Source organism: Cetorhinus maximus, unplaced genomic scaffold (assembly GCF_964194155.1).
Source record: "Cetorhinus maximus unplaced genomic scaffold, sCetMax3.hap1.1 HAP1_SCAFFOLD_1219, whole genome shotgun sequence".
In the NCBI taxonomy this organism is placed as follows: Eukaryota; Metazoa; Chordata; class Chondrichthyes; order Lamniformes; family Cetorhinidae; genus Cetorhinus; species Cetorhinus maximus.
This window is the reverse complement of record NW_027597161.1, coordinates 51,527-68,582: the sequence shown is the minus strand read 5'-3', so window position 1 is coordinate 68,582 and position 17,056 is coordinate 51,527. Positions and strand designations below refer to the sequence as shown.

General features: G+C 53.3%; 1 protein-coding gene across 1 annotated transcript in view; it reads left to right on the top strand.

The window, feature by feature from the left end:
• Nucleotides 1–243: 243 nt before the first annotated feature.
• The window catches only part of rbm42 (RNA binding motif protein 42), a 29,637-nt gene continuing 12,824 nt past the window's right edge, over nucleotides 244–17,056 (top strand). Inside the window, exons 1-4 of the mRNA XM_078536444.1 lie at nucleotides 244–444; nucleotides 2,027–2,156; nucleotides 3,037–3,124; nucleotides 16,531–16,599. Coding sequence (XP_078392570.1) covers nucleotides 320–444; nucleotides 2,027–2,156; nucleotides 3,037–3,124; nucleotides 16,531–16,599 — 412 coding nt within the window. The 5' untranslated portion in view covers nucleotides 244–319. The remainder of the gene's footprint in view (nucleotides 445–2,026; nucleotides 2,157–3,036; nucleotides 3,125–16,530; nucleotides 16,600–17,056) is intronic.

Sequence of the window (17,056 nt, the reverse complement as noted above, 5' to 3'; positions counted from 1 at the left end):
AATGCTCCCGGACAGTAGGTGGCGCAGTGAATCCTCCCGGACAGTAGGCGGCGCAGTGAATGCTCCCGGACAGTAGGTGGCGCAGTGAATGCTCCCGGACAGTAGGTGGCGCAGTGAATCCTCCCGGACAGTAGGCGGCGCAGTGAATCCTCCAGTGCGGCCGCGCGTTAATTGCGGCAGGTGGCGCTACGATGCGGAGAAAGCGAAACCCTTTCGCCGGGGGGCGCCTCTTGCGGAGATCGGCAGCCTCCTCGGCGGCGGAGGAGGAGTGGGGAGAGTGAGGCCTTCGAGGCCGCGGAGAGACAGAGGCCGGGAAAAGATGATGGCGGCGCCGCCACCACCCGGACCACCACCCCCGCCGGCTGCGGCGCCGGCGGGGGGAGCGGGACCTGGGGCGAAGACAGGGGAGGAGAAGATGAAGGAGATGGAGGCGGAGATGGCGCTGTGAGTGCGGCAAATCCAGTCGGAGCTTGTTGGAAGGGCCGGCCCCGTCATCCGCGCCCCGACCTCCTTCCCGACGGCATCCACTCTGCAGTCCCGTTGGCGCCCACTGCTACCTCCCAGACGCTGTTTGGGGCGGGCACCCTTTTTGGCGCAGGCGCACTGTGACCGCAACGATCTCCCAGACGTCGTTTGGGGGCGGGTACCCTCAGCGCGGGCGCAGTGACTGCCGTTGCAGTCCCACGGGTGACCACAGCGACCTCCCATACGCTGTTTGGGGCGGGCATCCCGTTTAGCGCAGGCGCAGTGACTCCCCCTTGCCGTCCCGCCGGCGACCACAGCAGAGTGGGCTCCCGCCTTGGCGCAGGCGCAGTGACTCCCCCTGCAGTTCCGCGGCTGACCGCTGACGGCGGCGGATGGATCTTCCGTCGTTGAAAGCGCGCTGACGATGCCGGCCTGCAGTCCTCCAAGGGCGCAGTCGCGGGCGGACGGGTACCGCCTCCCAGTGGCCGCCACCGAGAACTGCAGCCAGAGTTTTGCAGGAGAGGGCAAGCACCATAGACTTGAACAGGAGGAGGCCATTCAGCCCCTCAAACCACCCTGCCAGGCAACCAGATCATGGCCGCAGGGCAATCCAATTTTGCCCCATACCCCTTGATACATTTCACTGCCAGAAACCTATCATAGAAGCAACGAAGGCACAAATCTGACAGCACGGGAGGAGGCCATTCGGCCCATCGTGCCAGTGCCAGCCCTTTGAAAGATCTATCCAATTAGCCCCTGCTCACCCCACCCGCTCTTTCCCCCTGACCCTGTCCTCTGCCGCGCTCTCAGGCAGTGCCTTCCAGACCCTTACCGCTCGCTGCCGTTTAAAAAGTCCCTCCTAGTTATCGCTTCTGCTTTTTCCAATTACTTTAGAACCTGTGCCCTCTCCTCCTCGATCCTCCCGCCAACGGGAACAAGTTTCTCCCGGCCTACTCTGATCAAACCCCCCTCGCCATTTTGAGCACCTCGATCAAATCTCCTCGCGACCTTCTCCTCTCCAAGGAGAACGATCCCAGCTTCTCCAGTGTGGCCCACGTGACTGGAGTTCCGCGTCCCTGGAACCATCCTGGTGAATCTTTTCTGCCCAAACTCTCTCTCTAACAACAACTCGCTCCATCCAAAACAAATTCCCCTCCATTTCCCCCCTCCTCTGGTTCTTTTCCCCGATTCTCTTCAATCTGTGTCCCCTCTGGTTACCGACCCTCCTGCCCACTGGGAAACACTTTCTCCTCATCGACTCTATCCAAAACCCCCTCCTGATTCTGAACGCCTCGATTCGATCTCCCCCTTAATCTTCTCCGCTCCCAGGAGAACGATCCCGGCTTCTCCCAGTCTCTCCACACGGACTGAAGTCGCCTCATCCCCAGGGAACCGTCCCAGTAAATCTCCCTCCGCCCTCCCTCTCCAAGGCCCTGACCTCCTTCAGGAAGTGTGTGGTGACCAGATTTGGAAACGGTCCTCCGGCTGAGACCTAGCACGGTGGATGTATGTGCGTGTCTCTCATTGTTCACTAACCCGTTGTCACTCTCCTCACCCGCAGGTTCGAACAGGAGGTCCTGGGTGCTCCAGTAGCCACTCCAGCTGCCACGGCAGCACCAGACACCGTGCCAGTGGCACTGATCCCGGTACCAGTCGCCCGCCCGATCATCGGAACCAACACGTACCGGCAGGTGAAGTGCAGGAGGGCGGGTTAGCGTGTGTGTGTGTCTGCGTGACGCTGTGTCAACCTGGACATTGCGGATGCTACGGCAGCAGGAACGGAGAGGCCATTTGACGCTCGCTGGGATTCGGGATCCACGAGCGCTGGCCTACTCACTCTCTGGCCATCCTTGTCCAGGCGGTGACTGTCGGTGGGGTACTGGACTGTGAAAGACATCACGACCTGAACTGACATGCTCAGGAACAGGAGGAGGCCCATTCAGCCCCCTCGAGCCTGTTACACAGGAACAGGAGGAGGCCATTCAGCCCCCTCGAGCCTGTTACACAGGAACAGGAGGAGGCCCATTCAGCCCCCTCGAGCCTGTTACACAGGAACAGGAGGAGGCCCATTCAGCCCCCTCGAGCCTGTTACACAGGAACAGGAGGAGGCCCATTCAGCCCCCTCGAGCCTGTTACACAGGAACAGGAGGAGGCCCATTCAGCCCCCTCGAGCCTGTTACACAGGAACAGGAGGAGGCCCATTCAGCCCCCTCGAGCCTGTTACACAGGAACAGGAGGAGGCCCATTCAGCCCCCTCGAGCCTGTTACACAGGAACAGGAGGAGGCCCATTCAGCCCCCTCGAGCCTGTTACACAGGAACAGGAGGAGGCCCATTCAGCCCCCTCGAGCCTGTTACACAGGAACAGGAGGAGGCCATTCAGCCCCTCGAGCCTGTTACACAGGAACAGGATGAGGCCATTCAGCCCCTCGAGCCTGTTGCACAGGAACAGGAGGGAGCCCTCCCAGCTACCCTGAGCCCCTACATCCTTTAAGATGATGATGGTGGACCTGTATGCTTATCCACTGCGCAGTGCAAGTTTCTGATCAGGTTCACTTTCTCCCACCCCCCAGGTCCAGCAGAGCCTCGAGGCTCGAGCCGCAGCTGCAGCCACCGTGATGCCTCCACTCCTGGGACCTCCATCGCCGTTCGTCGGACCAGGTTTGTGCCCCAACTCTTGACCACGGCTCCACCATCGGCGGCCGTGCCTTCAGCTGCCTGGGGGGGGACCCTAAGCTCTGGAATTCCCTCCCTAAACCTCTCCACCTCTCTCTCTCTCTCTCCCTCTCTCTGTGTGTGTCTCTCTCTCTCTGTGTGTGTCTCTCTCTCTCTGTGTGTGTCTCTCTCTGTGTGTGTCTCTCTCTCTCTGTGTGTGTCTCTCTCTCTCTGTGTGTGTCTCTCTCTCTCTGTGTGTGTCTCTCTCTCTCTGTGTGTGTCTCTCTCTCTCTGTGTGTGTCTCTCTCTCTCTGTGTGTGTCTCTCTCTCTCTCTCTGTGTCTCTCTCTCTCTCTGTGTGTCTCTCTCTCTCTCTCTGTGTCTCTCTCTCTCTCTGTGTGTGTCTCTCTCTCTCTGTGTGTCTCTCTCTCTCTCTGTGTGTGTCTCTCTCTCTCTCTCTCTCTGTGTGTCTCTCTCTCTCTCTGTGTGTGTCTCTCTCTCTCTGTGTGTCTCTCTCTCTCTCTCTCTGTGTGTCTCTCTCTCTCTGTGTGTCTCTCTCTCTGTGTGTCTGTCTCTCTCTCTGTGTGTCTCTCTCTCTCTGTGTGTGTCTCTCTCTCTCTGTGTGTGTCTCTCTCCCTCTCTGTGTGTGTGTCTGTCTCTCTCTCTCTCTCTGTGTGTCTCTCTCTCTGTGTGTCTCTCTCTCTCTCTGTGTGTCTCTCTCTCTCTCTGTGTGTCTCTCTCTCTCTCTGTGTGTGTCTCTCTCTCTCTCTGTGTGTGTCTCTCTCTCTCTCTGTGTGTCTCTCTCTCTCTCTCTGTGTGTCTCTCTCTCTCTCTGTGTGTCTCTCTCTATCTCTCTCTCTCTCTCTCTCTCTCTCTCTCTGTGTGTGTGTCTCTGTCTCTCTCTCTCTCTCTCTCTGTCTCTTTACCCCTCCTCCTTAAAACTGACCCATAGCCAAGCTGTTGGTTGCCTGTCCCTAAACTCTCTCTGTGTGGCTTGGGGGTCAGATTTTCTTTCATAACATCAAATTACATCGGGGTTCCCAGCACAGAACCAGGCCATTCGGCCTATCTGCTCCCTGCCGGTGTTTCTGCTCCACACCAGCCTCCTCCCACCCCCCCCTTCTCCATCTCACCCCATCCCCATATACTGCTATCCCTTTCTCCCTCGTGTGTTTCCCCCTTAAACACATCGACACTATTCACCTCGACCTCTCCCTGTGGGAGCGGGTCCCACATTCTCTCCCCCCACTCTCCCACTCGGGGATGAAAATTCCCGCCCTTTGGCCAATTCCTGACCTTGACGTTTCGGAAACCTGCGATTTTTAAACATATATGTTGCGACCCAGGGCTGGTAACGGGTCTTAAAGCAGCACCGGAACTTGGCTGCCAGGCACCGCGAGCAGGAACTGACTGCAGAGCCGTGACTGGAGCAGCACAAAACCCCGTGAGGACCGGCTCCTCCGATCACAGAAGCTCCCCTTCCGTTCTTCGGGGACAGAAACCGCGATTGGGGATGGTGGGGGAGAGGGGAACCTGCGGATCGGAGGAGGACGTGGAGCGGCGCAGGAGACTTTCAGCTGTCCGCTCCCGCCGCCAGGCCGCCAATGGCGTGACCGAAGGGCGGGATTCGCCCTCCCGCCCTCGTTCTAACTCCACTCCCGCTCCTCACCGTAGGAAAGTTACGGTGCGGAGAGAGGCCATTCAGCCCGTCGCGTCTGCGCCGGCCCCAAAAAAAAGAGAGAAAAAGAAACTAGCCGCTCATTTTAATCCCACCTCCCGGCGCCTGGCCGTCCCCTCGCAGTCCTCAGCGCTTCAGATGCTGATCCAGACGCACCTTGCCCCCTCCCTCTCTCGTGCAGCCCCAGCAACACCTGCTCCCAGCTCTCGTGGCCTGGTCTCTCAGTCCGCAGTGAGGATGAAGTGCTTGTCCCTAGCGTGAAAGGCCGCCAGATTCTTGCCCTCTCGTTAATGCCGAATCGGACCGACGCCTCCATCTGGTCAGACCACATTTAGAATATTGTGAGCAACTTTGGGCCCCGTATCTCAGGAAGGATGTGCTGGGCCCTGGAGAGGGTCCAGAGGAGGTTCACGGGAACGATCCCAGGAACGAAAGGCTTAACATATGAGGAACGTTTGAGGACTCTGTGGGTCTATACTCGATGGAGTTTAGAAGGATGAGGGGGGATCTGATTGAAACTTACAGAATACTGAAAGGCCTGGATAGAGTGGGACGTGGGGAAGATGTTTCCATTAGTCGGAGAGACTAGGACCCGAGGGCACAGCCTCAGAGTAAAGGGAAGACCTTTTAGAACAGAGATGAGGAGAAACTTCTTTAGCCAGAGAGTTGGGTGAATCTATGGAATTCATTGCCACAGAAGGCTGTGGAGGCCAGGTCATTGAGTGTATTTAAGACCGAGACAGATAGGTTCTTGATTGGTAAGGGGGGATGAAAGGTTACGGGGAGAAGGCGGGAGAATGGGGGTTGAGAAACTTATCAGCCATGATTGAATGGCGGAGCAGACTCGATAGGCCGAATGGCCTAATTTCTGCTCCTATGTCTTATGGTCTTATCTCCTCGTGCACTCGCAGCGCTGACCTGGCTGGTCCCAGGTCGCCCACAACACACACACAGCCGCCCGTGCAGGCTCCTGGGCCTCCTCAAGTCACCCGTCCTTCACCTTAACATTCCAAAGTGCCGCTTCCATCAATATTCCCTCTCCATTGCATTGCCGGCCGGTGATTCCCCCCCTTGTGTGGGTTAGCTTCATGGAATCACGGTGGATAAAATTGGAGCCCTTGATTACAATGGCAGCGCGCCTCCCCCCACCTCACGCTGTGACCTAAGGAACCCCGTATTAGTTTGAGGAAAACCTCTCGAGTATTTCTTGGCGGGGGGGGGAGGGGAAGAGACGTGCTGTCAAACTTTTTCGTCCTGCACTCATCAGGACAGTCACAAGAATGTCAGATTTCAAAGGGAGCGTGTTCCGGCCTCTCTCTGGAATTAAAAGCTTGGGGAGTGAAAAGGCGGGGTTCAAGCTCCCTCCAACCCCGCAGCGACCACAGGAGACTCGAGCTTCTTTCACCGGTTTTATTCGAGCACATGCAGGGGAGACCCTATCCATACAAGATGGGTACAAGCACACACACACCCCCCCCCCCCCCGGCCCCCACCCCACCCGACCCGACCTGAATGGTTACATTTCCTTGCAGTGATACTTCTCCCTTATCTTACTCTATTTGCACACGCCAGTGATCAATCCTCGTTACAGGACCCAATCATTTACACACACAATTAGCTCGTTCGTTCTATCCTATTACCTTCGAGACCCTCGTACATGATTCTATTATCCACTCCTCTTCAATGTACACACACAGACCTTGACTCTTATCTGGTCCAGACTATGGGTTATCAAAAGCTACCTCTTTGTCCATTGTATTTGGTTTTTAACTCTTTCACCTACCCCTTTCGGCCCTTGGCAAAAGCCCAAGATGGCCACTTACCGGCGTTGAGAGTTCCTTCTTTGTCCTTCGGCTGGCCAGTCGTCCAGACTTCTGGAGGAATCCTAAACCGCCGCGCGATATAAACTGTCCTCTCCTCTAGTCCCTTTGACCCCACTCCCCATGCGTGCGGTGGACACTGGAGCGTGTCTCCGGAATATTCCGCGGTAATCCTTTAAGATTCTCTGCTGACGGTAACACGGGCAAATGGTCCAAACCAATACAGCCAGGCTGAAGATTGTCATTGCCATTCGGAGGATCTTCCACCAATTGACCAAGGTAGCACCCACCCCCGAATGGTTACATTTCCTTGCAGTGATACTTCTCCCTTATCTTAGGTAGCTCAGGCTGAGGCAGACCCAGCTAACCGAGTTGCAGATTTAATGGCCAAGCCCACCTGGACGTGTCCCCTCCTAACTTGGCCCTTGGATGTGTGAGTGTATTGATGTGCTAATTTTGTGGCCTGTAACATGGCCAATCAGGCTATCTTGCCCGGGGTCTGGTCAGTAAATTCTGTATCGTCCCCACCAGGGACTAAACACGTATCCTGTCATTTCTCCTGGTAGGTGGAAATCTCCTAATGTAAGGGAGTCAGTGATTTGTGTACAAAAACTGGAGTGCACTGAACACCTTAGTCCTCCAAAAACCATCTCGTCTTCACTGGTCATAATTGCGTGGGGGGACGTTTGGACTGACTTGAGGGCTTCCTGGGTGGGAGACATCTCGAGGAGAGTCCTGCTGCTGTTAGTCAGGGGCTCTAGGTTACAGCAAGCGCACACAATGTAAGTTTGTGATTCCACACAGCAGTCCTTGGTACTCGTCCAAATTGAGGAGTTAAGGTAGGCGAGGTACCCATGGGATCCTGCTCAGCAAACCCACCCGTCTCTCTCTCTGTACCCCCCAGGGATTCGAATCGATAACTACCGTGGAAGGGGGTTTTCGGGTAGTACTCTTGGGGTATTGTCATTAGGAATTCAGTCAACCCGTCCTCTCCTCCACTCTGGGGTTGGGTGACCACAAGCTCTCATCGATCCGGGTACAGGTTTATTAGACTCAATTGGGATATTGGCTCGTACACATGTCCGGGGACAGTCCCAAACCTGACGCCTTCACTATCCGATTTCATCCCTCCAATTAAACCTTGGGCCAACGTGTCAAGACGCCCTTCCCTGACTTTGAGAGTCAGCAACCTCAATGAGCCCTTGTGCGGAGATGTCCAGTGTTTCCCCCCAGCAGCCCCTCCCCATCTATACGAATACTGTTAAAAGCATATTCTGTCCCATACGTGTTATGCCGCAACCCTTTGGCTGCATCGGTCGCTACTTACGATGCATAATTATTTAGTTCATAGAAACTGAGCAGAATTTACCACTGAATTCGCACTTCCAAAGAGACTCCCTATATCCCCCAACAGGCTCCTTATCCACCTTCCCCGACATCTTGCCCCCTGGGGTAACTCGAGCCTTGTAATCCCCAGTGATCTGTTCTAACCAATATTTAGCCCACTTGGATAAAAGCAAAATACTGCAGATGCTGGAAATCTGAAACAAAAATACCTGGAAAAAAATCTCAGCAGGTCTGACAGCATCTGCAGAGAGGGACGCAGTTGACGTTTCGAGTCCGTAATGACTCTTCGTCAGACTCGAAAGGTTAACTGCGGTCCCTCTCCGCCGAGGCTGTCAGACCTGCTGAGTTTTTCCCAGGTATTTTTGCTTTCGATTTAGCCCACTTGGTTGCGTTGATTTCTACATGGTCCCTGTAGGACCGTCGTTAAACCTGTGAGGTTGTACGTCGCCTCCAGGGATACCATAGTGACGTCATCCAACAGGGGTCTGGCCTTCCCAATCCCAACTATTCCGTCTGGAGTGGGCGGGGGGAGGGTTAGTCGTCTTAGGGCAGCCGGTTGGCTTTTGATATCCACAAGCGCTCAGTCTAGAGCATCGCGTATTATAACAATCATGCCTATCTATTACATCTTCACACGTTTCTTGACAGTATTGTCCCTTGGGGCCGGGTTCCCAAACGCAGGGAGGTCGGTCTGTCGGTCCAGCGATCATATTAATCCCCTGATGCGTCCAAATGCTTATCGGTGATAAACTGGTAGGGGGCGCGTGCATTCCACGTCCCCCATACCACCAACCCAGACCAGTCATACCGTCGTAAATCCCGGTTATTGTTAGTCCGCCGCTCGTTGTCTGTGCTTAGCGAGATATTACTGAGCGAGTGTATCCCACCGGGGTGTGTCCTCAAGAGTGCATTCGTCATCTCATCGCTGTCCTTGCCCTCGGGTAGGGACCACCGCCCCGTGAAGTTCCCTTTGGTACGTTCGAGTGGTGTTAGCCGGACCGGCTGCCCTGGTCTGATAAACGTAAATTACTCTCTCAGCCTTTTGTGTTGTCACACGTGGGGTCCGCTTCCCGATTCTTCGTTTGACGTGTCCGTACGGCGACTTGATCCCGTAATCCAGGTGTTGGGCTTCCTTATCCGTTCCCCGATTCCTCCTCGGGGGAGGGCGGAGAGGGTGGGGAGTAGTACATATTGTCCAGGGCGGAGGCAGATGTGGTTGTCGCTGTTAACGGTCGGTGCCTCCCATGCCAGTACTGACACGCCCGCGGCCAGGATCGTTGACCTGTGGAGACGTTAACATCGGCTCCTGTTGTCTGGGTTTACCGCTTGGTGATTCGTCGTGTACCTTTAACTGTGTAGAACACCTCCACTTACTTCACATCTACAAGTGCACACGGGTCACCTGTCATAATTACCTCGTATGGCCCACCCCACCCCGGGGGGCAAACCCTGTTCCCTGTGGGCTCACCCTGACCATCACCTTATTCCCCACTTGGGGGGGGGCGGAATCCGTTGTTGCTCTTTGGATTTGCCTTTTTCCATATCCTTAATCACCAGTCGGCCTCTGACTTCCTTCCTTAACTCCTGCAATTGCATACTCTTTTCCCTCACGTAATCTCGCACGCTTCCTTTGGCTGGTCTTACATCTCCCACTAACTACAATGGTTCCCTCGGGCAACTGCATTGCTCTCCTTGTCATTAGTTCCGCTTGGGGAAGCCCTCAGGCGCCTCATAATATTGGCCGACGCTGTTGGCCAGCTGTTCCCGGTCTTTTGAATCACTTTTGCTATTGATGTTTTTAAAGTGTGGTTCACTCTTCCCACCACCCCCGCTCTCTGTGGCTGGAATGTGGAATTTCTGTTTACCCATAAGTTTACACATGTCTTTCGTGACTTCCTCACAAATGAGTTCCTTGATTTGAATCCATCTGGATGGGCCCCCTCCACGCCTTCCAATCGACTGTCTCCTGCTGCTGCCCCACGTCGGACCTTAGTTCCCTAAAACTGCCTCCACAACTCGACAGTGCACCTTCTTACCCTACCTGTCAATGGCTCAGCATCTTCACTCCCAGTGACAGCTCTCTCTCTCTCTCTCTCTCTGGGAGCCGCTTAACTCTGCCTGTCCTCAGGGTGTTAATCCTGTGGTCTTACTTTTTGTAGTTCGCAGGCACATTAATATAGTCAGTAATGCATGTGTTTAGCCTTTTCCCAGCTTTCCCGTTACCTGTATCCATCTTGTGGTAAATTGTTGTTAAGTATTATTTCTCCTTACCCTTCAGTTGCCTCAACTACAGATTCCACATAGTTTTACCTCTTAAGGCTTTTTTTTCCCTGACCATGATCACCCTAAGGTTCTCTTGAGGTCAGTTTAATGTCTTGATCGTTTAAAATGTTTCCTTACTCTTTAGGCCGTATTAACTATTCCATGTCAAGGAGGATCTCTGTCGCTCGATCTTTGCTTATCTCCCCCTGTGTGGTTCCAATGTCTCGGTTGGTGGCCAGGTTATCAAATTCACTTCCCTTAAAACAGTTTGTACTCTTTCTCCCACCCTTAATCCTTCCCTCATTACCATTTTACACATGCTAAATAGCTACCATCTTGTTCAGGTTGTCTGGAGAGATTTTACTGTCCAATAAAGTGCTCTCATAACAGTTTTAAAACAGAAAACAGGCTCTGACACGTTTTGTTTCCTTATCTTCTACTCGATCAACATTTTATTGTCTCAAGGGCAAACCCGCCAAATTGTGTCTGATGGGTTTTTTTTTAAGAATTATCCCAGATTCATTAACTTGGCCAGAAATTGGATTTCTGCCAAACTTTGTCAAGGCCTTGACCTTAACTTTATAAATAGGGAACAGACTTACAAAAGCATTGGAATTAGTGCCAATTGTTGTCAAAACATTTTTTTAAGTAAAAATCCCCTTTTGAGAACTTTTATCGAAACCAGACCGCAATTCTATTTTTAAAACTTTTGACAGGACTGTAATTTACGCAATCAAAATTAGAACGACCTCTTTCTCACTGTGTGTTGATTTGGATCCAGATTAAAAGTCCCATATATTTATTGACCCATTCTTTATTTTGGATAGCAGCCGAGCTGTTCACAAGTAACCTTCCAAATTACACTGCGCTTTACATCTTAAGATTGTCCCAAATTCGAATAACAGCGCTGTTGGGGTGCAGATTCCCTCTCACATTTGATTCATCTCTTTAAAAATTAGAAACCCCTTTTTATCCATTGGAACCACACTGACCCGTGTGTTTGTGTCTTTTGGTTTTCCTAGAATCCTTTGGAATTTTCAGATAATTTTTCTTTCCCTCCGAATTTTAGAATACCAACTCCATGTGAGCTCGTGTAAACTCCTATGTATCAATCCCAATCGGCATGGAAGCTGGTGATAAGGGTTATCCCCCTTACTAGTCTGCAAGGTGGGGGTGGTCCAAAGGTTGGTTCCTCTGATACAAAGACAAACCCTGTTTTATCTGTGCAATACCTCCAAATTGCAACATTTGCCAGAAATCTCGACTCGAGCCTTAAACTCAAAACTTTGGGGAAGAAAACACATTAAAGCTCACATACCAATGCTTCCTTGCACACAAACACACACAAATTTATAGATAACATTGCACTTGATGACTTAAAACTCTCACACAAACAAAACTTCAAGTATCAGTGGGTGTGGGGGAATAAAGGGATCTCGGAGGCTCCACCTATCGGGACAATCAAACTGACTACAGCTCACATTTCCTCTGCTCCTGCTTGTCACTGCTCCTTACCCCCTTAGGGGTACCCCACTTTCTTTTTCTCTCTCTCTCTCTCTCTCTCTTCAGCACAAACAGCTCTTGTTACTTAGATCAATTCATTTTTTTAAGTTACAGTAGGGGACCTTTTGGGTCCCCATCATCCTTCCGACATATTCCCATCCTCTGCTGTTGACCTCCCCCCGGGAGAAATCGGTCAGCCGCTGTGACTGACGCCACTCCTCCTCGGAGCGCCGTGGTGAATCGCTCAGCTCCCACCCTTGGTCTACTTTCTCATTTTGCCGATCAGTTTTTTACGCTCCCGGGTGAGGTGAAGGGACCATGGTCCCCTCACTGCCCCCCATCCCCCAAATTCCGCAACCAACTCCAGTTCGGTTTTCCTCGGCCACAATCGGGCGCCTAACAGGGAACCCCCGTCCTCGTCCCTGGGACTCGTCCCGTTTTACTGGTGCACCCGGGACCCCATCGTCTCTACCCCACACCCCCCACCCCCACCGGGTCCACTTGAGTCTTTCGGATTTCCGCTCCGTTCTGGTCTGACCCGAACAACCAGAGAGTATTTTCCAAATGAAATACGCTCGACCGGATCATCATCGTTCCCCCCTTCACGGAGGTCCGGGTGAGTCCTGCCGACTACGCCACTCGAGCACCCTCCAACCCCGCAGCGACCACCCGGGGCTCGAGCTTCTTTCACCGGTTTTATTCGAGCACGTGCAGGGGAGACCCTATCCAAACAAGATGGGTACAAGCACCGCCCCCCCGGCCCCCGAATGGTTACATTTCCTTGCAGTGATACTTCTCTCTTATCTTACTCTATTTACCAGTGATCACTGTCTACACATTTTAACCTCGTTACAGGACCCAATCATTTACACACACGATTAGCCCGTTCGTTCTATCCTACTATCTTCGAGACGCTCGTACATGATTCTATTATCCACTCCTCTTCAACGTACACACACACCAGACCTTGGAGGTGTCAGCTGTGGCTCAGTTCATAGCACCCTCGCCTTTGAATCAGAGGGTTGTGGGTTCATGTCCCACTCCCGGAAACCAAGAACTGTGATTGTACTCGAAAGAGTTACATGCGATCTGTTGATAACTCGAAAGAGTCACACCAGACCTTGACTCTTACCTGGCCCAGACTATGACATGCGGTTTACCAAAAGCTACCTCTTTAAGTCCACTGTGTTTGGTTTTTAACCCTTTTCACCTCCCCGTCCAGGGAGCATAACCGTTCCCCGGTGCACTCTCCATGGCTACGTCCCCGACGAATTTAAAGAGTCAACTTGCCAGCCGGTCGGCACCCTTTCCTCATGAAGTACAAATTGTTGTTGCCTCTGAAATTTGGCACCTGTCCTGACGAGATGCAAAACTTCAACAGCATCTCTCTTTTTTTTTTTTCCCCAGCTTAAAAACTCTTGCTTTGAAATCTTTGTCACTTCTTTTTTTAATCCAAGTATGGGATGTGGGCCAGTATTTATTGTCCATCCCTAATTTCCCTTTGGGACGGTGGTGGTGGTGGTGGTGGTGGTGGTGGTGAGCTGTCTTCTTGAATCACTATTATTGCTGGCTAGATGCTTCATCCCAGCAAACCCCTAGTGCACTATCTGATGGGCAAGTCTGCAACCTGAAGATTACTTCCGAAGACTTTAATTTGAAGGAAGGGGCTGAATTTAAGGTGTCATCACCGCCGGTGACATTTAAGAGGGAGGCGGTGAAGTGGAGGTACTGTGGGTGGACGAGTAATCCAGAAGCCCAGGCTGATTCCCCAGGGACACGGGTTCAGATTAAGTTAAGCAGCGGCTGTTGGAAGTCAGAGTTTGCTTGAAGAGAGCATTGAGTTGCTGAAGCTCAGCGCGTGCGTTGATGTATGACCATCCAACGGCCTTAAGCTTCTCGAAACGAGGCTAACTCACCCAGGCTCCTTCGACAGCACCTTCCAAACCCAGGACCGCTACCATCTGGAAGGTCAAGGGGCAGCAGACCACACGGGGAACACCCACCACCTGGACGTTCCCCTCCGAGCCACTCACCGTCCCGACTTGGGAACATATCGGCCGTTCCTTCACTGTCGCTGGGTCAAAATCCTGGAACTCCCTCCCTAACAGCGCTGTGGGTTGTACCTACACCACACACGGGGACTGCAGCGGCTCAAGAAGGCGGCTCACCCACCACCTTCTCAAGGGGGCAATTAGGGCCCAGCCAGCGACGCCCACATCCTGTGAATGAATTAAAAGGAATTGGATCTTTTGTGAGGTGTTGGTAACTGCATTTCAGCTCACACTATTTTCACAATTCCACCCTTCGGAAGTGCCATCTTAACCATTAGCATCTCTCCGCAGATCATAAAAGGTGCTAGAATTTTCTGGCCCCTTGCGCTGCAGTGGCTTTGCCACTTTGCACTATAACGTGGACGCGATTCCCTGTCACAAACTCTCAGACCTTAATGTCTCCGACCACCCTCATCCGAATTCCCCATTGGATTTATTTATTATTATATCGATGGTCCCCTAGTTCCGATCTCACTCCAACAAGTGGAAACAGCTTCTCTACGTCTACCCTATCGAAACCCTTTCACCGTTTTAAAGACCTCGATCAGGTCACCCCCCCTCCTCAGCCTTCTCTTTTCTAGAGAAAGGAGCCCCAGCCTGTTTAATCTTTCCTCGTGGTTCTAACATCTGGGTCCTCGTTCCAGTAGATCTATTTTTACACTTTCTCCAATCCTCGGTATAATTTCCCCATCTTGGGGTGACTTTACTAGGTCGCGGTGGCTATATCATTGCAAGTTCTGTTGGCAGTTTGTGTTAACCAGCACTCCTGGACTGTGAGGGGTTTGGGGTATTAAATGGTACAGTCAGTCAGATAATGGAAAGTTGTCCCTACCTGGGTCAGGGAGGAGTGTGGCAGTGCTGCATTCCCTCAGCACTGACCCTCCATCAAGGCGGCGCTCCCTCAGTACTGACTCTCCGACAGTGCAAGACTCCCTCAGTACTGACCCTCCGACAGAGCAGCACTCCCTCAGTACTGACCCTCCCACAGTGCGGCGCTCCCTCAGTACTGACCCTCCGACAGTGCAGCAATCCCTCAGTACTGACCCTCCGATAGTGCAGCACTCCCTCAGTACTGACCCTCGGACAGTGCAGCACTCCCTCAGTACTGACCCTCCGATAGTGCAGCACTCCCTCAGTACTGACCCTCCGACAGTGCAGCACTCCCTCAGTACTGACCCTCCGACAGTGCAGCACTCCCTCAGTACTGATCCTCTGACAGTGCGGCACTCCCTCAGTACTGATCTTCTGACAGTGCAGCACTCCCTCGGAACTGACCCTCCAACAGTGCAGCACTCCCTCAGTACTGACCCTCCGACAGTGCAGCGCTCCCGCAGTACTGACCCTCCGACAGTGCAGCACTCCCTCAGTACTGATCCTCTGACAGTGCAGCACTCCCTCAGTACTGATCCTCTGACAGTGCAGCACTCTCTCAGTGCTGATCCTCTGACAGTGCAGCACTCCCTCAGTTATGACCCTCTGACAGTGCAACACTCCCTCAGTACTGACCCTCTGACAGTGCAGCACTCCCTCAGTACTGACCCTCCGACAGTGCAGCACTCCCTCAGTACTGACCCTCCAACAGTGCCGCACTCCCTCAGTACTGACCCTCCGACAGTGCTGCACTCCCTCAGTACTGACCCTCCGATAGTGTAGCACTCCCTCAGTACTGACCCTCCAACAGTGCAGCACCCCCTCAGTACTGACCCTCCGACAAGGCGGCGCTCCCTCAGTACTGACCCTCCGACAGTGCAGCACTCCCTCAGTACTGACCCTCCGACAGTGCAGCACTCCCTCAGTACTGATCCTCTGACAGTGCGGAACTCCCTCAGTACTGATCTTCTGACAGTGCAGCACTCCCTCGGAACTGACCCTCCAACAGTGCAGCACTCCCTCAGTACTGACCCTCCGACAGTGCAGCACTCCCTCAGTACTGACCCTCCGACAAGGCGGTGCTCGCTCAGTACTGACCCTCCGACAGTGCAGCACTCCCTCAGTACTGACCCTCCGACAGTGCAGCACTCCCTCAGTACTGACCCTCCGACAGTGCAGCACTCCCTCAGTACTGACCCTCCGACAAGGCGGTGCTCCCTCAGTACTGACCCTCCGACAGTGCAGCACTCCCTCAGTACTGATCCTCTGACAGTGCGGCACTCCCTCAGTACTGATCTTCTGACAGTGCGGCACTCCCTCGGAACTGACCCTCCAACAGTGCAGCACTCCCTCAGTACTGATCCTCTGACAGTGCAGCACTCCCTCAGTGCTGATCCTCTGACAGTGCAGCACTCCCTCAGTACTGACCTTCTGACAGTGCAGCACTCCCTCAGTACTGACCCTCCGACAGTGCGGCACTCCCTCAGTACTGACCCTCCAACAGTGCCGCACTCCCTCAGTACTGACCCTCCGACAGTGCGTCACTCCCTCGGTACTGACCCTCCGACAGTGCTGCGCTCCCTCAGTACTGACCTTCCGACAGTGCTGCGCTCCCTCAGCACTGTTGACACAGGGAGTGTCACCCTGGATTTTTGTGTTGAATTCTCTGGAATGGGCCATGAACCATGACTTTTCGATTTAGGTGGGTTTGTTGGCCTGCGCCTGACACCTCTGTTGCAGTGTGGGAGAGTAAGCGTTTTAATGTCTAGCATTGTGCAAATGTCTCAGGACACCAAATCTTTTTGTTTCTAACCTTCTTGCTCAGGGTGTCCTACCTGCCATTGATCAATGACATTCTCTCTTTCTCTCTCCCTCTCCATAGCAATGCCACCTCCCAGACAAGCTCCCATTGTTCGGCCTGTGTTTGTTCCTCATGTATTACAAAGACCAGGTATGTAAACCGTCACACACACTACTGTACCCCAGTGTTATACAGTGACAGACCCGTCCCCACCAGTACTGTACCCCAGTGTTATACAGTGACAGACCCGTCCCCACCAGTACTGTACCCCAGTGTTATACAGTGACAGACCTGTCCCCACCAGTACTGTACCCCAGTGTTATACAGTGACAGACCCGTCCCCACCAGTACTGTACCCCAGTGTTATACAGTGACAGACCCATCCCCACCAGTACTGTACCCCAGTGTTATACAGCGACAGACCTGTCCCCACCAGTACTGTACCCCAGTGTTATACAGTGACAGACCTGTCCCCACCAGTACTGTACCCCAGTGTTATACAGTGACAGACCCGTCCCCACCAGTACTGTACCCCAGTGTTATACAGTGACAGACCCATCCCCACCAGTACTGTACCCCAGTGTTACACAGTGACAGACCCGTCCCC